The sequence below is a fragment of the Pseudorasbora parva genome, chromosome 5, assembly GCF_024679245.1.
Source record: "Pseudorasbora parva isolate DD20220531a chromosome 5, ASM2467924v1, whole genome shotgun sequence".
NCBI classification, from domain to species: domain Eukaryota; kingdom Metazoa; phylum Chordata; class Actinopteri; order Cypriniformes; family Gobionidae; genus Pseudorasbora; species Pseudorasbora parva.
The window spans coordinates 19,521,999-19,546,888 of NC_090176.1; the positions used below are offsets into that span (position 1 = coordinate 19,521,999).

At 41.3% G+C, this 24,890-nt stretch overlaps 1 protein-coding gene across 2 annotated transcripts; it reads right to left on the reverse strand.

Moving 5' to 3' along the window:
• Positions 1 to 5,182: 5,182 nt before the first annotated feature.
• On the reverse strand, positions 5,183 to 23,726 carry tnfsf13b (TNF superfamily member 13b). 2 transcript variants are annotated; one of them, XM_067443435.1, is made up of 7 exons: positions 23,365 to 23,726; positions 22,995 to 23,271; positions 18,643 to 18,730; positions 17,765 to 17,821; positions 9,003 to 9,127; positions 8,726 to 8,891; positions 5,183 to 5,955 (listed from the first exon to the last, which is right to left on the reverse strand). In XM_067443435.1, exons 2-7 carry the CDS (start codon positions 23,256 to 23,258, stop codon positions 5,843 to 5,845), a joined length of 813 nt encoding a protein of 270 aa, XP_067299536.1. In that variant the 5' UTR covers positions 23,259 to 23,271; positions 23,365 to 23,726; the 3' UTR covers positions 5,183 to 5,842. The 2 variants fall into 2 exon arrangements, with proteins under 2 accessions (XP_067299536.1, XP_067299537.1); XM_067443436.1 differs by having other exon boundaries at positions 8,726 to 8,876; positions 23,365 to 23,725.
• Positions 23,727 to 24,890: the final 1,164 nt, after the last annotated feature.

Here is a 24,890-nt window from a genome sequence, read left to right on the forward strand (position 1 = left end):
GTCTGTTACCATCTCTGAAAACAACCATAAGTAGTGCAGTTCACAATGCACAGTGCAGTTTCATTTCTGAATCCACAATTTGAACGAATCGGGTGAACCAATGATTCAATGGACCACAAAGAGAACCATTTACATTTACCATTTTACCATTTGCATGTTTTCTTCAGTTGCAGCCCTATTGAGCTCTCTCAGCCACCGCATTTATGACTGTATAGTTATACAATAATATAAGTTCTGCTAACGGAAAAAACAAACTTCATAATCTAGATTTGATTACTGATATTAGTGGTCAGCCATATATGGTAGGGATGGCCAAGCACTAGCAATGTACAAACCTGATTCCAAAAAAGGTGTTGATACTGTACAAATTGTAAATAAAAACAGAAAGCAATGATGTGGAAGTTTTGAGTTTCAATATTTTATTATAATACAACATAGATGACATATCAAATCTTTAAACTGAGAACGTGTTATTTAAGGGGAAAATAAGTTGATTTAAAATATCATGGCATCAACACATCTCAAAAAAAGTTGAGACAAGGCAATGTTTACCACTCTGACTCACCCTAATGTCGTTCCACACCCGTAAGACTCTTGAAAATCTCTTGAGGCATCGAAAATACATTTTGGTCCAAAAATAAGTTATGAATCAGTGTACTGATTCATGATTCGGATCGCGTGTCAAACTGCTGAAATCACATGACATTGGCGAACCGAATCATGAATCAATACGTTGATTCATGATCAAATCTTTCTATGAGGATTGAAAACAAACCCAGAAGAGAAGACAATGCGGAAAATAAAACGTGGCGCTTTTCTAAGCGGATTAAAAAGGAGAGCTATAATTAGGGCTGGGCGATATGGCCCAAAAAAATTATCACGATATAATTTAGCATATCAGTCGATATCGATAAATATCACGATAAATGTAAAATGTTTATTTCTTTAAAGTTTAAAGGCATATTTTTGCTCCTGAGTGAAATATGTAGAAAACAAACAGTTAGCTGTGGTTTTAAACTATCCTTTATTGTCAAAACATGATAAACACTTCCCAAACAAATGAACAATTTATTTAAACTGAGGTAGATTTATTTATTAAAATCTTAACTGTGGTCAGCATTTTTTTACTCAACACTTTATATCAATAATATATCATTATACAGGGCTTGACATTAAGCATGTTCATGTGCTTGTCCTTCGAACAAGTACATCGTTCAAGCTTGTCCAAGTAAAAGATTAGCTTGTCCGGAAAAGTGTGTGTGTGTGTGTGTTTGTGTGTTGTAAATATAATTTATTCTGAAGCAATATTCTCACCAGTGTTCAATCAGCTTTGACATATTTAAATCTGCATCATTTGAAATATGTGATATTTTCACCTTTTATAAAGGGCATTTTCCCTTAATCTTATTAAATATAGGCTAAGCTTCATGTTTCATTTTATATTTGTAATTTTGATCAATACATTTAATTAAAATAAAACACTATAAGGGCTGTTACCATTCAAATTAAATAATTTACACTGAAAAATTACAACAGCATTAAATAATGTTTTGAGATTTGTAGTTTTGAATAGACAAATAAGACATGTTGAAAAGTATGTTTAAAGATCAAATTAAACCACCAGTAGGTGGCAGCAGGTGGCCGTCTTAATGAGCGAGTCATTGAGTCGTTCATTCAAACGATTCATTCAAACAATGAATCGTTCATTTACACAGGTTGTTGTGAGACGCGTTGCGGTTCTGCTGTGAACGATTTTCGCAGCTTAAATAGAACAAAAACGCTCAATATTGCATCATATATATTTAATTGTGTAAGTAAACACTAAAAACGCAAACGGTCAAAAAAAAAAGCGTTTTAAGAAACATTTTGAGGCCCCTTCTCTTGCCTCACAGTGGATTGGTCCACCGTGCATCTCACCGACACACACACACAAACACACCTCACCGACAGTGGGCTGGTCGGGAGAGAGAAAAGTTCAGTATTTGTGGATCTCCAGTAAGGGCTGTCTAGTCTATTTTATTAATTTTAAACACCAGATGACATTATTTCTCTTTTGATACAGGCGATGCGGAGTCATTAATACATCACCAAAGACAAACAATTATGATAGCGATGTACAAGTCCGATGTTTTAGTGATTATAGCCTGTTGTAAATAAGTCACCCACTACAGCTAACAAGGTAATAAGCCGGTGTGTGAATGTAGTTAATGTAGATTCTGAGTTGGGCTGCATGTTATATGGAAGGACTTTGAAGAAACACGATCATTTAATAATTAAATTCTGTGTGGTGAACGTGAACCTATGATAAGCAGTCCACGCACGTCGCTCTGTTATATGTCGGATGGGATCGCTAAAATATCTCCAAACCACTCAAGTTGAGCGAACTAACTTGTCAACGATATCTGTGTCCCCCGAGCTGGCCGTGAGCGCTGAATTTTCTTCACTATTGCTCATTTTTATCGCTCCACTTATCTCCTCCGATCCTCCAAGCCTGTCAGCCATATGGTCAGCCACAGACTGTAAACATTACCGCGTGCAGCACGCAGACGCCCGGTCTGCAATACGCATGCGCAGCATTACGCATAGCGCGTAAGCATTATATCGAGAATTTATCGACCTGTTGTTATCGTTTTATCGAGGAAAATTATATCGTGATAATTATCGTTATCGTATTATCGCCCAGCCCTAGCTATAATGTATGGCTGAATAGCACTTTTGAGAGTACTTCGACTCGGCGCAGAAAAAAGTCACGGCTGAAACATCCTCCCTCACATCTGTATGACGCGTCGCGTTCGGTATGACGCGTCGCGTTCGGTCTTATAATGCAGCCAAGGCCCCAATATAATCACGGCAAAGTTATTTTTTTCAGTCTGAATTAAGTGAGCAGCGATATACTGTTAGTGAACATCTGACGCTACCCACACTGCTGAGAGCAGTGTTCGAATATGAGCTGCGCGCTTTCCTCTCGATAACAAAAAAAAAACACTCAACAAGCATCTGATCAAAACAATGTTGATATGTTTGCACATGCTCTGCAATTCAGTAAAGTCACATTTATTTATATAGCACTATATAGGATATTGTTTAAAATCAAGCAGCTTCATGGTATAAAAAAACACAAAAACAGTGTCAATGCCTCATTTCATCAGAAGTACAACACAATTTTCTACTATAAAGTAGCTCTCCAGTGTGTTCATGTTTTTACGTCTGACCTCGGCAGACTCAACAGAACAAATTAACCAGATGAGATTTCCACGTTAAAGAAGGCGGAGCCTCCACACACACCTACCTATTACTTAAAGGGGGGGTGAAATGCTGTTTCATGCATATTGATCTTTTTACACTGTTAAAGACTTGGATTCCCATACTAAACATAGACAAAGTTTCAAAAGTTAAGGTGGACGTTTGATGGGAGTATTACTACAATTGTCTACACAAACCACACGTAAACACACACACACACACACACACACACACACACACACACACACACACACACACACACACACACACACACACACACACACACACACACACACACACACACACACACACACGTGCACAACTGCACTTCCCACATGTACACCTTCAAAGACAAAAAATACGACGATATAATTCAAGTATAAATATGTAAATAACACAAGTTGTACCACATAGAGACGTCCTGCTCTAGTCGTTTTTTGCTGCTGCTCCTGTTCAACTTCAGCCTCTGGGTCTGATTCCGGATCATAGATGTATGGCTGTATCTGATTAAAAGCCATTTTTTTTTATTTTGAATAAAGTTTTGTCCCGCTGTGAGGGATGACACAGCTTTACGACGCACTCAACACAATAACAGCGGCGCGCACACGTCATTATTTAGCTCCGCCCACACGATACGCCCCCACCCTCTCGGCTTTTTTCGGAAAGACTCGGAACAGCGCATCTTTCTTATATAATTATAAAAAAAAAAAGACTTTTTGGAGATATGCAGGATGCAATGCTACTCTATAGGTACTCAAGATTGACATGACACTGACTGAAACTGAGTGTTTCACCCCCCCTTTAGTCGCAGCAGACCAAAGTGTTTTTACAGTAACTTCACATATACGAGAGAGAGAGAGAGAGAGAGAGAGAGAGAGAGAGAGAGAGAGAGAGAGAGAGAGAGAGAGAGAGAGAGAGAGAGAGACCTTATAAAGAGAGAGAGAGTAAAAGGATTTGCTTAGGAGTCTTAAGATAACATGCCAAGGAATCAGTTGAATAGCAGGAAAGATGAACATCAAAATGATCAGCATGAAGCATGCAAGTTTTAACACTATGACAGTCTGTTTTAAAAAGAAAAGTCATCATTTTTGAGAGAAAATTCAATACAGCAGCCTTTTAAAAACTCAGTCTCAGCAGAGCAATTTTTTTTCTTTTTTGAAAAATAATCAAAAGAAGTAGAGCAAAAGGCATTGCTGAACAGAGCTCATTGATCTTCATTCAGCCTCCCAATAGTCCAAGTGTGTTTGACTGATCTGATCTCTGAATCGGGTCGTTCCTTCCCCACTGAGGAGTCAATACATTAGCTTGAGAGACAATCTTAAAGTACCCATCACTTCCTCTGCCTCGCCGAACGACCAGCTTTGGAGCTGTAGTCTCTCTGTGGGAGAGGTGATCAAGGATTTGTTCCTAGTACACCAAGAATTCTCAACGGACCATCTTACATTTGAATAATCGATTCTAAATCAAAGAAAAGGTTCTGGCCTGGAAATTGTGAAACAAGCACAATTGTGTGGAGGCCTTTCAAGGTTTAAGTTTGAGAAAATTTCCTCAGAGATTCAGCAGATGATTGTTTATTCATCGGGTTCTGAAAGACACACAGAAATTGCTTTTTTTATTTCATTGGCAGTTCACTTAAACTGAAAATAGTCTATATATCCATCCATCCATCCATCCATCCATCCATCCATCCATCCAATGAATGTCTGATTTCTGTTGAATAATAGTATTCCTTTGCAATAGCATACTTATTTATATTTGTATATATTTATCCATATATTTTTTTTTTTTTTCTCTATGAGACAGACAGACAGACTCTGAGCTTGAAATATGAAATGATATTACAAATTAAATACAAACTGAAAAAATGCTCATAACGACATACAAAACATGGGAACACCATCCTAGTTTCCTATACAAAACACTTTCTGAAATCTATATGTTGATATAATATTAATGTATTTGCACAATAATTAAGAGCAAAAATACAGCATCAGGCCTGTGACACTATAATGATTGTTTCCTTATGAGATGTGGATGACAAATTTATACACTGAAAAAACAAACAAGATATACAACCTCCATCAATTAACAGAAAAAGCTGCCTGTGTGTAGTTATAAAGCACACATTACAAAAGCAAGTACTGTCCAAAGCTCTTATCTTCCACAGTGTGATAATGTCTCCATCTGCTGGTAGAATCTTAGAGGCAGTTCCAACTGTAATGTATGAAAGCCTACTATTATGCTATAACAGTAAACTTACTTTGTTAAAATTGGTAAAACGTACATTACCATTTCAGAGGTTATTAGAAGATTCATAGAAGATTATGAAGATCATGAATTTTGACATGAGAACTTCAATATGGCCAATTGTGTGCATGTCTGATGAAGTGCCAGTGTGCCACTGAGGTGTGACAAAAAAAATAAGTGCAAAGAACCTTTATCCTGAATACAACGTAGCTTTATGAAGAAAGTAAATAAACAACAACTTAAGAATACTCGCAGATCTTGTAGTCCAGCGAATGTCAGTAGCAATGCCACTGTCCACCAATGAATAATATCCAGTGTCATACAGTGTCTGATCCAAAGCCATGTCCCATAGTCAGGCCAGTTTTATTGCTCCTAAGAAGGTGGAATCCCCATCCAGAGAGATATTTGCATGGGTACGAGGTATCAGAAGCTCCAGTCTGTCCCCAGAGTCCAGTTTCACCACACCTGTACATCACATGCTCAGTTACATTCATTTGTAATAGTAGTTCTATGAGACATCACCTTGATTCTATTATGCTCAGTAGTTCAAAGCATAATACAATGTTTCACAATGTTCAAAATACACAAATATGGGAAAAAATATTCTTTAAAATAAATACAGGAACTGAAATATTTCAGGTCTTTTATTGTTTTAATACTGATGATTTTGGCATACAGCTCATGAAAACCTAAAATTCCTATCTCAAAATAAATAGCATATCATGTAAAGGTTCTCTAAACGAGCTATTAACCTAATCATCTGAATCAACTAATTAACTCTAAACACCTGCAAAAGATTCCTGAGGCTTTTAAAAACTCCCAGCCTGGTCCATTACTCAAAACCGCAATCATGGGTAAGACTGCCGACCCGACCCTGTCCAGAAGGCCATCAGTGGGTGTGTTTACATGCACGTTCTTAAGCTGATTATGCCCAATAAGCCGACAATGAACATGGTCATGTAAACGTGGTAACCCGTTTTCTTTTATAGGAGTAATGTCATAAACGGCGTAGGCATGAACCGGTCGGGACAGGTAGTTTTCTTCCTCTTACCTTGATTACGCTGCATGTAAACGCATTAACCTGCTTTCTGTCCGTTTATTGGAATGCGAATGTTTGATAGGGGACAAAAACGCAAACTTAGAAGAGATTTAAATGCATCCAGACAGAGCGAGCTAGTGTTTTGCTTGAAATAAGGACATATATCACAAACGCAGACTCGTTTAAGACCCAGAAAATTGTAAAGAGGTGTTCTCTTTTATCATGCAGCAGAAGTAGCCTAGAAGAGGTTCAGTCAAAATGCTGCATAACTGCATAAGGGATAATATGAGCCGTAAATCTCCCGCTGACACGGTGCACGCTTTATTTAACATCACAACTGACGTAACATTTGAAAAACTCAGAGTCAGATATACGGACATTATTATTTTTGACATCACTACAAGGAATAACCGGTTTATAAATAAAGTCATGTAAACGCATTTTACTTGCGTTGTCCGTTTACTGGTTTGCATGTAAACAGGGAAAACTGGTTATTTCAATAAGCTGATTTTTTGGAGTTATCAGCTTACTGGTGTGCATGTACACGCACCCATTGACACCTTCAAGCAAGAGGGTAAGACACAGAAAGAAATTTCTGAACAAATAGGCTGTGAGTGCTGTATCAATGCACCTCAGTGGGAAGTCTGTGGGAAGTAAAAAGTGTGGCAAAAAACGCTGCACAACGAGAAGAGGTGACTGGACTCTGAGGAAGATTGTGGAGAAGGACCTTGGGGGACTTGCGGAAGCAGTGGACTGAGTCTGGAGTAGAAACATCCAGAGCCACCGTGCACAGGCGTGTGCAGGAAATGGGCTACAGGTGCCGCATTCCCCAGGTCAAGCCACTTTGGGCTACAGAGAAGCAGCACTGGACTGTTGCTCAGTGGTCCAAAGTACTTTTTTCGGATGAAAGCAAATTTTGCATGTCATTCGGAAATCAAGGTGCCAGAGTCTGGAGGAAGACTGGGGAGAAGGAAATGCCAAAATGGCCAGTGTCAAGTACCCACAGTCAGTGATGGTCTGGGGTGCCATGTCAGCTGCTGGTGTTGGTCCACAGTGTTTTATCAAGGGCAGGGTCAATGCAGCTATCAGGAGATTTTGGAGCACTTCATGCTTCCATCTGCTGAAAAGCTTTATGGAGATGAAGATTTCGTTTTTCACCTGCTCACAGTGCCAAAACCACTGGTAAATGGTTTACTGGCCATGGTATTACTGTGCTCAATTGGCCTGCCAACTCTCCTGACCTGAACCCCATAGAGAATCTGTGGGATATTGTGAAGCGAAAGTAGAGAGACGCAAGACCTAACACTCTGGATGAGCTTAAGGCCACTACCGAAGCATCCTGGGCCTCCATAACACCTCAGCAGTGCCACAGGCTATACTTTTTTTTCTTGGTCGGATGAAATATGCTAATTTTTTGAGAGGGTTTTCATGAGCTGTATGCCAAAATCATCAGTATTAAAACAATAAAAGACCTGAGATCTTTCAGTTGGTGTGCAATGAATATAAAATATATGAAAGTTTAATTTTTATCACTACATTATGGAAAATAACGAACTTTTATCACATATGCTAATTTTTTTAGAAGGACCTGTATATGATGACATACACAAGATCATATTTACCACAGTCATTTACAGGACATAGACTATTTCTAGATTTCCTGACTGTGTAAAAATAAATGTGTAAGTTTAGTTTCTGGGTGATTCTCAAAAAAAAAAACTCTGTCAAGAGCAAGTCTGGGTTAACCGAAAACCACAAGAAAGGAATAAGAAATAATACTTTGCATAAAAGGAAATAAAGCTGAACATTTTTCCCGGAACTGAGCTGATATTTGAACCAGGAGATTCTTGTAACGGTAATGCGCAAAACAACCCACTAAATTCTCATTGCTGTAATGGCCATAATAAGATTGCTTAAATTTATTTATACAAAATGTATATATATAAAAAAAAGTATTTATACAAAAGCATTTGCTTGTCAATCAATTTGTCAATCAATAATAATAATATTAAATGAAAATAATGAGATTTACAAAACCTAGGAAGTAAAATGTCCGGGCACATTATAGCAATTTTGAGGAAATTTGTTAAAATAGATAAAGGACAATATTACCAATAATGCCTGGATATGTTTTTGTGAGATTTACCCCAACTTTGTAACTCTTTTGTAACACACTGATAAAGCTGCAAGACTCACCTCCCGTGTAGCAGGTGTTGAAGTGATTGACTCGATTCATGCTCTGAATGCACCGGAACAGAACGACGTGCTGACTCTCGTCTCCTACGACGTTGCTCTTGATACGAATCACGATGTGGCCCATAGCGAACGTCGAGTCTGTATAGTAGACCTGGGAAAAGGAGATCTTGAAATAATGAGGAGAAAACACTGAGCACGGTGTTGGGATGACTCAAAGTTCAGTTATGAGGACAAAAAAACCTCAAGAATTTGTCATAAGTCGAGAATATATATATACCTGACTGTAGATAAAGAAGAATCCCTCCTCTTTGACTAAAATGGTGCCCTGCTCTTCCTCTAGAGCAGAGCCGCGCTTTAGACCGACGTGCCAGGGGATGGCTGTGCATAATTCCAAAGCAAACTCTGTCAAAAAAACAAATAAAAATAATTAACATTTAGAAATGAAGGGATTTTCAAATATTTTTTTGGTATATATTCCATGAAACACGCAATTGCTAGTATTTCAAATGGACTGCAATATACTATATGAATATTGCAGAATATGCAGAATATACAGAATATACAGAACTGAATACTGATCAAGGTTAAAGGCACAATATGTAAGATTTTTGGATTAAAATAACCAAAAACCACTAGAACAACAGAGAAATTAGCAATTTTAACCAGGACACTGATGGTCAACAAAAAGAGTGCAATAACCTAGCCGCTTACCTGTCATCCCCATTTTTTAGCATATGGGAAATTACGTACTTGAAATTATTTCAATTCATGGTTTCTTTGAAACGAAGGACACTTTTTTGGTCAAGTAAAAGCAAGTAGAAATATAATATATATAATATATACACATTACAGAAGAAAATACATTGCACTTAACTTGCAGCTCAAAACAAGCAAACACAGCCCACAGTGTTAGCGTTGCCAGTAAAGAGGTTCTAAAAAAAGCTATTTCAGAATAATACAGAAACATCAGCCATGAAGAGTCATTCATTTTACTTATTCTTTCCAAAGAACAGTTTATGTGGCGAATGCTAATGAAAAAACAATAGGTTACTGTCGTAACCCCGGTTCTCTGAAACATCGAGTGGAGAGATCCACCTATGGGAAGGGCATCCGTACCTGACCTCTGCAGAAGCATCCAATTGCACCAAGTCTGACAAGACAGGCAGGAGCGCGCAGCCAATGCCCAGTAAGGCCCCACCCCTTACCTGCGGGCATATATGGGCTGCATACGCTACTGTACATCAGTAAGAATATTCGCTTCTCGTGCGGTAAGCGGGGCAAAGCTGGTGGATCTCTCCACTCGATGTTTCAGAGAACCGGGGTTACGACAGTAACCTATTGTTCTCTTTCATCATCTCGTTTCGAGATCCACCTATGGGAGAGACATGGACAGCTCCGCCAATTGCCCAATACACTCACAGTGAGGTCCTGTTAGCCAGAAAAAGACGGTCACCCCGAGGGGTGGTGCACGACGCGTCTCATAATCATGAACTCGCCACACCGACGCAACCGCGTAACTGCGGTGTGAAGCAGGACATGAAACATAGGCTATGTGTGGCACACATAAAGAAGGCAGGGTTAGGAAGACCCCACCCCCAAGACCGAATGTGCTACTGAGGTTCTGGTGACATCCAGCCTGTAGTAACGCACAAACGTATGGGGAGAAGCCCAACTGGCAGCAGAACAGATATCCTGCAATGATACTCCCCTGAACAGAGCCCAAGAGGCGGCCAAGCCCCTCGTGAAATGAGCTCTGATGTTCCCTGGGGGTTGCACTCCCTTTGATTCATATGCCAAGATTATAGCGTCCACAAGCCAATGTGAGAGGCGTTGTTTAGACAGGGGATCCCCTTTGCGAGGAGGAGCCCATGAAACAAAGAGTTGGTCACTCTTCCGGAACGCGCTGGCCCTACACACATACGTTTGTAGCGCACGGACTGGACACAGAGCATTTAGCCTCTGATCCTCCGCGGAGGAAAAGGGCGGAGGGTGAAAAGCGGATAGCTCCAACACCTCCGATGTGAACACAGGGAAACATTTCGGCATGAATGCTGGATTAGGCTTGAGGAAAACCTTATCTCCACCCAGAGAGAAATTGATGCACAAGGGGTGGACCGAGAGTGCATGTAACTCACTGACACGTTTGGCTGACACCAAGGCCAAGAGCAAGGCTGTTTTGAAGGACAGCAACTTAAGGGTAATATTCCCCAGAGGCTCAAAAGGGAATTGAGAAAGAGCTTCCAGCACCATGGAGAGGTCCCATTCAGTGATCGTTCTCCTAATGACTGGCAACAAGCGACGGGCGCCCTTCATAAATCTGCGGATTAGAGAATGCTGCCCAACCGTTGAGCCCTCAAAACCCACATGACAAGCAGAGATAGCTGCCAGATAGACCTTAATAGTGGAAAAAGACCTGCCTTTATCCATAAGGTCTTGGAGGAAACACAAGATATCAGCGACTGAGCACTGATATGACGTGAGACCCCGCCCATCACACCACTCATCGAACACCTGCCACTTACAGCCATACAAGGACCGTGTAGAAACAGCCCTGGCATTCTGTATAGTAGCCACCACGCGTGGGGGAAGCCCTAACACGCTTAGGTTCGTCCTCTCACGGGCCAAGCCCAGAGAGCTACCCTGTCCGGGTGTGAGTGATAAATCCTCCCGTTTGCTTAAGACAATAGGTCTGTGCGGAGGGGGAGGCGCCACGGCTGGACATATAACAGAGGGATTATCTCTGCCAGCCAAGGCGCTTTGGGCCACCTGGGTGCTATCAGGATGAGAGAAAAAACCCCTTCTCTCGCCCTGGCCAGTGTGAGAATTATCAGGCACAGGGGAGGAAAGACATACAGCAGGACCCTGGGCCATGGGCCACTATCTGAGGGTGGAGGCGCCAATCTCCGAAGAGCGGGTTCCCCCTCAATAGAAGATCCGCGCCTCAGTTCAGATTTTCCGGAACATGAGTTGCGCGTAACGACAGGAAAACTCGCCCGCTCCATGCCAAACGCTTGTAAGCTAGGGCATGAAGCTTCGGCGAGCGCGCGCCGCCTTGACGATTGATAGCCACTGCCGTGGTATCGTCGCAGCGTACGAACACATGATGTCCCTGCAGACGAGGCAGAAAATGATTCAGAGCCTTCCAATTGGTTAGAAGCTCTAAATAATCTATGTGTTCTGAACGTAGTTTGCTCAGCCGCAAACCGTTCACAGTTCTGCCCTCCTGGGTGGCAGCCCAGCCTGTTAGGGACACGTCCGTCGTCACGACTTCCCGCAACATGACAGTCCCCAGAGGGGTACCCTGTGCATAAAAGTCTGTGCTCTTCCAGTGGCGCAGAGCCGCAGCGCAGGTGCGCGTCACTGTTACAGAGAGGCAAAGATCGTGTAACTGGCTGAAATGTAGTGGCAAAACCCATTTCATAACCGCCCTCATCCTCAGGGGTCCTAGTGGCAAAAACTGGATAGCTAAAGCCATAAGACCCTTCCTGAGACATGTGCGATATCGCACCCTCGCCCCCTCTCTAAACTGTGACAGACAGTTCGTCAGAGAGAGAGCGCGCTCTTGAGAGAGACGCGCTCGCATGGAGACTGAGTTCAGCTCCATGCCCTGAAGGATCACCCTCTGAGCGGGTGTAAAGCCGCTTTTGTTTACATTCACCCTGAAGTACAGAGATGGGATGTGCGCGAGCACACGGGAGGTGTCCTGCAACACCTTTTCCCTCGAATCGGCTATGGTGAGCCAATCGCATATGTATGTCAGGATCCGTAGACCAGACATTCTCCGGGGAGTGAAGCCCGCTTCCACACGCAAACAGAAAGTTCAGGGACTTAATTTTTGCCCGAACGGAAGCACCGTGAGTTCGTAACAAATGCCTTGATAGGCGAACCGAAGAAACTTCCGGTGTGGAAGGTGAATGCTTATGTGGAAAAAAGCATCTTTCAGATCGACTGATGTGAACCAGTCGTTCCGTTTCATGACACGGGCGAGCAAACCAAGGGTTAACATTATGAATCTGTATTTCCTCAAATGTTTGTTCAACACCCTGGGGTCCAGAATAGGCCGGAGGGAACCGTCCTTCTTTGGGACCAGGAAATAACTGGTGTGGGACCGTCTTCCTGGGAAGACACAATAAGAAGGCCTCGTACCCCTTCTTGTAGTCGCATCGTTGTTGCATCATAGCAAATGCGGGGCCAAAGAGAGCCCGGCCGGGCGCTCTACCGGGGTGCCTGCGATACGTTTCTTTTCGCTATCCGGGAGGCCAGACAGGTTGAGCCAGAGCGAGCGCTCTCCTACCACGGAAAGCGCCATAGAGCGCCCGCAGGCTTGGACGACCTGGCAAGCAGGTGATGATCTCCTTCCACAGTGCAGGAGAGGGAGAAGATCCCTTATCTAACTGCTGGCCCAGATCGTCCAGGATCTCCGCTTGGTAAGCGGAAAGGAGGGAGGAGACATTCAGAGTCCTAACGGCCAAGGCTGAGGATTTATAAATGGCCCGGTGCACTGAGGCAGAAAAACGGTCCATCCTGTTAGGAAGGACCGGCTTCGGGGGGGCGGGCAACCCCTTCCTGGACTGGGTTGAGGTGTCTGCCAATGGAGGGCTCAATGGCAGGCGGTTCGCCCATGCCGAGAGCCGCCATATCGTTAACCTCCAGCCCCGCAAGACCGTGATTAAGATTGAGCGGGTCGTTCCAGTTGTGCCTCATGTGCTTAGCGCATGCTGGAAGAACGGTAAAGAGTTCTTCCCTCGGGCCGGGGGGGGGCTCCCAACACTTTACCGTCATAAATATCCCTCTCCCTGTCGGTGGCGCTCTGTGGAGCCGGCCATATTATGTTGAGACGAGCGGCCGCTCGCTCACACACATCCAGGAGGATGAATTGAGGCAAGGCCGCGGGGGCGCTAGCCTGGGGAATAACAGAGGGCGGGATGGCCTCCTCGTCCTCCGAAATTTCAAGAAGGCCCGCGTCGTCGTAATCACCGGACCTGGCAAAATAGTCGGCGAGCGGGAGGTTACCCGTGAAGATGTCCTCTTCGGGGAACTCAGAATTGGGCTGGTCAGCCAAAATATGAGCCGTCGTCACCGTGTTCCATATCCGAGTGTGACAAGTCGAGCTCGCCACACTGAGTAGCGGCAACTTTAAGGCGGTGTCGCAGGAGTTTCTTAGGCAGTACCAGGCAGTAACTACAGTTCTCCGGGTTCTCTATTGCCTCTTCTGCATGCTTGAGGCCCAAGCAGACCACACAGAAAGGGTGAAAATCCTTAGCGGCGATAAGAGACCCACACGCGGCCGGGCAGGCCCGTAATAGCTAGAGACAGAAGAAGCAGACTGAGAGAGCGACATACCCGCGAAAAACTCAGAAAGGTTTCCAGAGCACTCTGCCGTCCGTGGCGGCAGCCGTGGAACAGGAAGACGGACGAGAGCGCGAGCGGCTTCGAATGCAGACACAGAATGTGGCAGAATGAACTGTCACGCCCGGCGGAGGCTGATCTGGCGATATTTCCTCCTACAGACAATAAGTGAGCAGCGCAAATCTAACCGAACTGTGTCAGTGCAGAGATTGCCAGAAGCAAATGTCAACTGATGTACAGTAGTGTATGCAGCCCATATATGCCCGCAGGTAAGGGGTAGGGCCTTACTGGGCATTGGCTGCGCGCTCCTGCCTGTCTTGTCAGACTTGGTGCAATTGGATGCTTCTGCAGAGGTCAGGTACGGATGCCCTTCCCATAGGTGGATCTCGAAACGAGATGATGAAAGAGAACAGTAATTGATGGACCTCTCAATCTTTACAGTAAGGAGAAAATCCAATGTGACTGATGGAACCAAGCGAAACCACCCTAGAGTATGTTTCCCAAACGCACCGTTAGCCAACTATGGTCACAAGTTCTGTCATTATCAGCATAGTTCAGCCAGTCTGTGTTTCCCGAAACCATAGTTCCAATGAACATTCGGAAACAGCATCGCAAACTTGGGTGGTTACAACGACAGCTCTGGTCCGAACTAAGGGCAAACAATTATACATTGTTGCATTTTTCAGCTTTTTTGGTTTATTTTCACATCATCGATCCAGTTGAAACAAACCAAAATGCAGGCACATGACAACATCCACTTCACTCATTGTCCATGGTGTATTTCCTAAACTGCCTTTCGATTGGTCAAAATGTATGTGCGGGAAAATTCCAACAGGAGAGGAAAAGCCAGCAAACTACACAACTTTGGAGAGACGACTGCGTGGGCTGGTTTTGTCTCTGTCCATAATCTACATTGTGTGTATTTACCACAGTATGGGAACAATAAATTTCTATAATGAAGCACAGATGCGACTTGAAAACAACGTAATGCACTGCAGACGGCGAGCGCACGTCGCACGTCACTTCAAGCGGAGGCGTGCATTAATTATTCCTAACTCTGAGATGCTCATCTTCCGAGAATATTTCCAACGATCTATCAGGTAATGTCATGCACATGCACACGACAGCTGGTTTAGTCCAAAAATGATCAGTACTTTTGCAGTTCTTTTCGAGGTCGGATCATGTTCTCACCACAAACGAACCGCTCCAGAGTTCGAATTTGAAAGCGCACCGAGACCACCTCTTCAAGGAGATCTCGGTACACTTGTTTGGTCCGCTTCTGGTGCGTACCCGAGTGCGATTGCTGCTTTCACTCCTGACCAAACGAACCGCAACAAAGAGGAAAACGAACTCTAGTGCGATTCAACTGAACTAAATGAGGCAGGTGTGAAAAAACCCTAAGTGCAAAGGCATGATATGTGGACTTAATAAATCCTTATCTTGAGCAAAATAAGCAAGCAAACATTTAGTACAATCTATATCTTTTATTTCGAATACATACAAATGTCCTTTATGTCTGTTAGTTTGTCAAGAGATTTAAAGCACCATTTTTGAAGAGTGCACGGGCGGACGTGCTCTAGCACGTAAAAACGAGCCTATTTGAATTTAGAAATAAAGAAAAAATCTAGCATGCTATTGACCTTAAACTAATTCAGTAAAAGCAGTTATTGCTCAACCACCTGCATGACATCATTAACCAACGTGGCTGAGCGATAGTTTTGCGACAACGATGTTGATTTCTTCAACGATGCATCTTATTATGGTAGTTAAAGGACAACTCCGGTGAGAAATGAACCTAGGGGTAGTTAACAGATGGTTACCAAGTAGATCGTTCTCTGGGATGCGTTTTCATGAAAATCGAATGTAAAGAGTTTTATCTTTAAAAACAGATTAGCTTATAACGCTAGTCTATGGGGCACAGGGTAGACACAGGGTGGTAAAATTAAATCGCTAGTTAATACCACTAACAAGGCTCAAAATAGCCTCACACTAACCCGGTAGCATAATGAGGGTCCCTACATGCAAACCGAAACAATGAGAACTCTGTGAGTGTACAAACAGTTTACTAAGAAGATACTTTATAAACATAGTGCCTTACGCGTTCACGGACAGGCACCATCTTGGAAAACAGTCTCGACGAATTGATCCACGAGCGCTGTTCTAAGTGAGCTGGTCGATAGGAATTAAGTTTGTGAAATGTAATAACATGGACATTTTTATTTTTATTTATTTATTTTCTCTGTCGCGTTCAGTGCTTTCTTCCGGAAACAAAGGACCATATGAGATTCCAAGTCACAGTTCATCACTTAGCACAGCGTTCGTGACTCGATGAGTCGAGACTGTTTTCCAAATTGGTGCCTGTCCGTGAACGCTTAATGCACTATGTTTATAAGGTATCTTCTTATTAAACTGTTTGTACACTTACAAAGTTCTCAATGCGTTGGTTTGCATGTAGGGACCCTCATTATGCTACTGTGTTAGTGTGAGGCTATTTTGAGCCTTGTTAGTGTTATTAACTAGCGATTTAATTTCACTACTCTGTGCCCCATAGACTAGTGCTATAAGCTAATCTGTTTTTAAAGATAAAACACTTTACATTCGATTTCCATGAAAACGCATCCCAGAGAACGATCTACTCTGTAACCATCTGTTAATTACCCCTAGGTTCATTTCTCACCGGAGTTGTCCTTTAAGCAGTGAGTTACGTCGTTGTACGGGAAACGCACCCCAGGTGGTTCGTTCCTAGAACTACTCAGAGCGAAATCACCTAATGTCTACACTTTGTTTGTTAAAATGAGAGGATTCGCAAGTGTGCAGAACAAAACTGAGCTGTGAGTGGATTCTGAATAACTCAAACACCTCTGAATGGCAAGTTACGTTCAAGAGATCAACAAACATTACTGCGATTGGCTTCATTGCTCAATGCTGTAAAAACACATTGTAAGAAACCTGTGACGCCTTTGTCAAATCAATTTCGCCAGTCTGATATTATTAGTTTCAACCCTTGCAGAACCAAGCCTGTCATATTGTGTCTATGCCACGAGCTGGCCCTGCTTGAAAGTTTAAATATCCTTTAATAACAGTCTAAAAATGATAGATTCATAAAATAATCTGAGCTGAAATGTGCTGCTCAGCATTTAGACTGAAATAAGCAGTGACCTTTTTCAAATGAAATGTTGTGTGTGCTATTCTAACATTGGGGTTCCTTAGATGGACATGGAGTATGAATATCTTTTCGTCAGGTTAGATACTGATTATTAATCACTTAAAGCCCTTTATCTACCTCTCTACTTAACCTTCATCTACCATGTTTGTTTTTTATTTATTTTATTTTAGTTTTTATTTAACACGTTTTATTTGTTTAACACATCTAGTGTTCCCCAATAGAATTAGGGTACATTTACTTTATTAAGTTTTTTTTTAGTCTGCAGTTTGAAGGGACCATTTTGGAAAATTATTTTCAACGTGTGTGGATTACAAAGTGGATTACAAAGTTGCACAACATGTCACTGCAGGTCAGTTAGAACAAATGCTGGACTGGGAATGACGTTTTGAGTTCTGAAAGTTACAGTGTGTTTGCATAGTACAATGAACACTGTCATGGCACCGGCAACAAATTGTTCAAATGTATCACTTTAACCACAATTCATTTTAGATAACAGATATCATGAAATAGAACTCCTTCGGTACCTTTTTGGAAGGTTTTCTTCCTGTTGTCTGCCATCATCTGTAAACAGGCTTGGGATTCTGTAGAAGGGCAGAGGAGTTTAAAACACACAAGAAAAACAGAAATATAATTGTGCTGAATGTACATGTACAGCTCTGAAAAATATAAGAGACCACTTAACATTGATTTCTCAGATTTTCTCTTTCCAAAGCTATATTCTTATTAAGCATTAAGTATTTCCTGTAGCTGTCAGTAAGAGATGAGGTAACACTTTATTTTGATAGTCCACTTTAGACCTTTTACTAACTATAAGTAACTTTGCAACTACATGTCAACTAACTGTCATTAGAGTATTAGTAGACTGTCTGATTAATATTTACAAAAACTTTATTTTGTTGGTCCCCCAACAGACATTCTGCTGACTATAAGTAACTTAGCAACTACAATTCAACTTTTTCTACTAATCCGAACCCTAACACCTAACCATAACCTACCAGTACTGACAGTCTACTAATACTCTAATGAGAGTTAGTTGATATGTAGTTGCAAAGTTACTTATAGCTAGTAGAATGTTTAAAGTGGACTATCGAAATAAAGTGTAACCAGTGAGGGGAACGGCTAAGGCGGTATTTTTTGCATTAAGTGACTCATAAAGTTACTGGATATGCAAATGTCTTACGGTGCACTTTTGCAGAATGTGCATGTTTATATATATATATATAAAGAAACATATTGAGTGGTTTTAATCTTACACCATCTGTGCTCTGCATCACTTCTATCATTAAACAAAAAACAACCCACAGCTCTTGACAGTTGACACTCAAAAAAAAAAAAAGAAAGAAAGGAAGAAACAAAAAAACAACTCAATTTCATCACAGAATAAGCAGAAGTGTGGGCTTGCCTGCTTTGTTTGAGACATGCCCTAGACTCCTTTTCGACATGCCAGTTTGGTCTGTTGTGGTATCACCCATATCAGTCTGCTGCAGATACTGTAAACAGACGATCAAAAATCCTCCTACTAAATAAAGTATATGTAAGGAACTTGTTTATTTCTAAACAAATCAGTTCCGTATAGGGACAAAATTAATTTAACACACAATTATGTCCATGGGGTAAGCTGTCACAAAGGGAATACAGTGTATGCGGAAAGTATTCACAGCGCTTCACTCTTTCCACATTTTATGTTACTGCCTTATTCCAAAATGGATTCAATTCATTACTTTTTCCTCAATCCTACAAATAATACCCATAATGACATTGTGAAAGAAGTTTGTTTGAAATCTTTGCTAATTTATAAAAAATACAAAAATGAAAACAAAAAAAAGCACATGTACATAAGTATTCAAAGACTTTGCTCGATACTTTGTTTAAGCACCTTTGGCACCAATTACAGTCTCAAGTCTTCTTCAGTATGATGAAGTAAGCATGGCAACACATATTTTTGGGCAGTGTCTCCCATTCTTCTTTGAAGGACCTCTCCTTCTCCATCAGGTTGGATGGGGAGCATTGGTGCGGATTCAAGTCTGGGGTCTGGCTGGGCCCCCAAGGACATTCAGAGTTGTCCCGTAGCTACTCCTTTGCTATCTTGGCTGTGTGCTTAGGATTGTTGTCCTGAGGTCCAGAGCACTCTGAAGCAGGTTTTCATCAAGGATGTCTCTGTACATTGCTGCATTAATCTTTCCCTTGATTCTGCTTAGTCTCCCAGTTTCTGCCGCTAAAAAACATCCCCACAGCATGATGCTGCCACCATGCTGAACTATAGGCATGGTACTGGCCAGGTGATGAGTGGTGCCTGGTTTGTAACATACATGACACTTGCAATTCAGGCCAAAGAGTTCAATCTATGTTTCATTAGACCAGAGAATTTTGTTTTGCGTGGTCTGAGAGCCCTTCAGGTGCTTTTTGGCAAACTCCAGGTGGCCTTTTACTGAGGAGTGTCGTCCATCAGGCCACTCTACCATACATGTCTGATTGGTGGAGTGGTGAAACCATCTGTTGCTCTTCTGGAAGGTTATCCTCTCTCCACAGATAAACGCTGGAGCTCTGTCAGAGTGACCTTTGGGTTCTTGGTCACCTCCCTGACAAAGACCCTTCTCCCCCGACCACTTAGTTTGGCGGGACGAGTCCTGATGGTTCCAAACTTCTTCCATTTACGGATGATGCAGGCCACTGTGCTCATTGGGACCTTCCATGCAGCAGAATTTTTTCTGTAACCTTCCCCATATCTGTGCCTTGAGGCAATCTTGTCTCGGAGGTCTACAAACAATTCCTTGGACTTCATGGTTTGGTTTGTGCTCTGACATGATGTGTTAACTGTGGGACCTTATTTAGAGAGGTGTGTCCATTTCTCAATCATGTCCAATCAGCTGAATTCACCACAGGTGGACTCCAATCAAGTTGTTAAAAAAACATCTCAAGGATGATCAGTGTAAACAAGATGCACCTGAGCTCAATTTTGAGTGTCATGGCAAAGGCTGTGAATACTTATGTACATGATTGTTTTGTTTTTTATTTTTAATACATTTGCAAAGATTTCAAACAAACTTATTTCGTGTTATAATGGGGTATTGTTTGTATAATTGAGGAAATAATCAATTTATTCAATTTTAAATGAATCCCTTTTAATCCAACCGCTGTGAATACTTTCTGGATGCAGTGTAGTTTTAAGCACAACTGAAACAGCAAAATAATTATGCAGCACCAAATTATTCATTACAACAGCAAAAAAGTCATTTATAACCTACACAAATGTCAAAATAAGAGGTAATACTTAGTAACACTTTACAACAATTTTCATAAATAATTGCAATTAACTCCAAACCAAACCCTGATTCCCAACCCTATAGTAAGAACATTTTGTTAATTCATATTACGCGGTACCTAATTCTATAATTACACTGCAACTGATACACCTTAAAGCTGCAGTAGGGAGTTTTTAGAAAATGTTGACTTAGCCTGAAAATTTGAACAAGCACAACTCACAGGTCACTCCCCCTGCTCTCTGCTGCGCTACAGCCCTCCCTCCACAGCTCCTCCCCCATCACAACAGAGCCGGCTGTGAACGCGCAGGCTAGTAAACAGGCAGATAAACAGTTATGGCACATTCACTGGTACGGACGAAACATCATCAATATGATTTACATTGACTATGACCTGCCCATACTTTGACTACAAACTTGGTCCTCAAAACATTACGGATTTTTTAAAATACATGTAATGTAACTATATGACGTTGCACTATTTCTATAAGTAACAAATAGCTAGTAAGATAATATAACGGTAACTAACGATACAGTATGCAAGTAATTATTCTGTTGATATGTAATGCCAAATAAGGTTTGCTTGTACATTATTACAGCAACATGACAAGACAGTGAATTAGTAGGTTTCAAACGTTTCTTTGCACGGAGCGTGACATTTTATCTGTGTGTTATGCGTCTAGACTCTGAGTTTTGCAAATGAGTCAATGGGCTCCGACGACGAATTTCACACCCACAGCGACTTCGAGGAATGAAACAAATCAAGCAGGGATACTTATTTGTTAAGAAGAAATGTGGCTAACTCTGCATCGTTTTTTAATCCTTTACGATTAAAAAACGATGGACACGTAGCTCCCTCCACCTCAGAAAAGCTGCTCCGATATTTACTCTCATTTTATTTCGGGCTCTAATTCTTTCTTGTTGTCTTTTTTTAATCATCGTCATCTGTCTTTTTCCGTTCTCCCGTCTTTATTTTATGAGCAGGTGTTTGAATTGGCAGTTTGTCCGCCATAAGCAAAGTTGGGATAACTAATATTAGGATCCGAAGGAAGCTTATGCAGCGACTGTGTTCTTCCACAACCAGGAATAGCGCAGTGTCTTGCTATAGTCTTCAGCTTGTTTATTGCTGCTGCTTGCGTGATCCCATGAGTCGGTGGGCGGGGCTACTGAATTTCACGCGCTTATTATTCTGTAGAGGCGCTGTTTCGTCGCGGACTGGCGTCAGTTGAAGCAAACACTAGTTTTCTGGGCCTGGTGTCTATAAAAGCTTTTCTTTGACTAAAAAGGACGATTTCAGCTCTGAAACTTAAAGGATAGTCTTATATTACCATGATCTTTTATATATCGAAAGCTCAAGGGAAAATTGATATCTCAAATTCATCACCCCTTTAACATTTTGCCATAATTTACTCGCCCTCATGATGTTATGATGTTTTAAATGATGTTTGTATTAGTTTAACACAAAAGAAGTTATTTTAAAGAATGTTGGTAGCCAGACGGTTGACGGTAGTCATTGACGTCCATAGTATTGTGGGTTACACTTTATTTCAAGGTGTCATTACCGTGTAATTATAGGTATTGAGTAATATTGATTACATTGAATTAATATTGGATTAGGGTAGGATTAGGGTTTGGTTGAGGGTAAATTGCATAATTTACTGTTGTCACTATGGTAAGTACATGTAACATTGGAAGTCAACGGGTGCCGTCACCTGTCGGGAATCTTCTTTTGTGTTCAACAGAAGAAAGAAACTGATACAGGTTAAGCCGGGTGCACACTGTGCGATTTTGGCCACGATTTGGCCATCTGAGACAAATTTAGGAAATCCTAAAAGATTCCTCAGATCCTAGGCTAAAATCTGACGTCTTTGTTCGTTAGTTTGACATTTTCACCGGCCGCCGATTAATGACCGCTGCGATCAAATTTTACCTCAGACTAAATTCTGTCTGGCAGTGTCAGAAGATTTGGCACAGAATCCTGCAGTGTGACTTCTCCTACGACAACAGTCAAATATCTCGGTTTTTCAAGATAAACTATGACCAAAACGAGAGCTAGAAATTTATTTGTAGCCAGCATTTCAGTCCCAGCTCACTGTCACTGAACGCGTCATTCATTGATGATATAAAGCTCCGGGTGAGATTTCTTGCGCGCGTCCGTTTTTAGCGCGCCTAAACTATCGTGCAGTCTGACATTAATGACAACTGAGATCTTACAGTGTGACACGGGGATCATGTTCGTACAGTCTGACAAGGGACATTCGCAAAGGATTTTGAAAAATCGCACAGTGTGCAGGACCCATTAGGAAGAACTGATACAGGTAAGTAAGTAATAACACATTTTTCTTTTTTGGGTGAACTATCCCTTTAAGACAACTTCTCCATTTGAAAACTAACTGCCATTTATGCCATTTTAATTCTGTTAAACTCCATCAAATCACCAATTACAAGACTCTTTACAAGAGGACATTTGATGCATGTGTATTGTTTCCCAAACCTCAATTCTGTCTTTGATCTCTTCTTGTTCCTGCTGATGGGTTTGTTTCTCTGCACCCGGTTCTCCTAGCGTCCCGCTTTGCTCCTCTCTCTTGCGAACCACCTCAGCCCTCAAACCCTCCACTTCAGCCTGCAAGGCCAGCACATGGTAAAAGGAGATCACAGACAGGGAGGAGGAGGTGATGGCAGCCACGACCAACACCAGAAACAGCCAGGGCAGCCTTTTCCTTTCACCCCGACCTGGACCAACATCCCCAGAAGGCATGGTGGAAACGAAACTTTTAGGGAAATGGGATATTAGTGAGTAAATGTAGCCTGAATGGCATATACACAGATTCTAAAGAAGCTTAGTTTCTTTAAAGACAACCCACCTCAAAACATGATTACCATCAATAAGGATCCTCACAGGGAGAGGTTTTTACTGGGAAAGAAGCTTGCCTGTAGTTCTTCGTTATGCTTGCTGAATCCAATTGACCTTCATATGGCATGAACCAATCATCTTCATAATCCTCTGAAGCTCTTAGCATATGTTTCATTCAGAACAATCCAGGATCAGAACTTTTACAAATAACTACCTTTTCTCTTCAAGCTTGTATTTGTTGATATGGAACAGAGGAAGACCCCTGACAGCTACAGTTGAAGTCAAACTTTAAGCAACTGTACTCACCCAAAAAAAATCTCTAGCTAACAGTCTGGTTTTCGTATCCCTTTCCTGCCAAGCTGTCCACACCCACTGTATTTAACAGTGCTGCAACCGAAAGTAGCTTTGTCACCACTTACTTTGTTCCGACAAACTGCGTCAAACGTTTGAAGAGAACACAGAAAATGGCAGGCTTACACTTGTTAATCATACATTAATATTACAAAAGGAAGCATATAAATGACAAAAAACCTATTCTTGGTATAGAATCAAACAAAAAACAACCAAATTTATTTTTTTTCAAAGTGAAAACCAGAAACAGGAACAAGCAGCTTTAAAATACAAACAGACTCTTTTACAGCCAGGTTATCAGAAGGGTTCAATTTCTTTATTGCATGTCACCACACAGAAAATAGAAAGTGTGATTCAATTGTATGTACATGAACACATGATTCGAATAGAAAACCCATAGCTCAAAACACGAATGTTGAAAGAATAAGAAAACACTCCTTGCACATTCAGAACTGAATCTTTCCACTCTGCTATTTACTGTAAAAAGCAAATACAAAACACGAGCAGCGCTTTATATTATTTCATATATTCAGTTTATAAACAAGATGAAATGAGATTTCAACATACAAACTAGCCCTGGAGAATGGCCAGAACATGCCAATGGAGTATTAGTCAAATCTAGTAAACTCTAAAGTAGTATTTTCAATGTTTTATCATGTCAGCATCTTTGTTCCAAGGTTTACACTCAACCACACAGACATTCAATAAGGTATCATGGCACGTCACTGTGAGTTCAACTAAATGACACATTGCAAATGATATATGAATTTGAAAATATTTCCTAAAAAGGTTTAGAGGCAGTTCTTATGAATTAGGCCTATACGATCAATAATGACTATTGCAAATATTTATTTTAAAATCAAAAGGTCAATAAACTGAAATACAAAAGTATCTAATATATTGAAACCATCAAAATCCCAGTGTCTAGGGTACTTTTTATTCTTGCATTGGCTGGTTCCATTTCTCGCTTACAAGCAGTGTTGGGGAGTTTTACAAGTAACTCAAGTTATGTAATCAGATTACTTTTTTCAAGTAACTAGTAAAGTAATGCACTAAATTTACAACAAAATATCCAAGTTACTTAAAAAAAATGTGTATGCAAGTTAATTTGTTTTCCTATTTATTGCCTGACTCTCTCTTTGGTGAGAAAAATCGGTTGTTTTGTGTAAACATGATGGTTTTGTA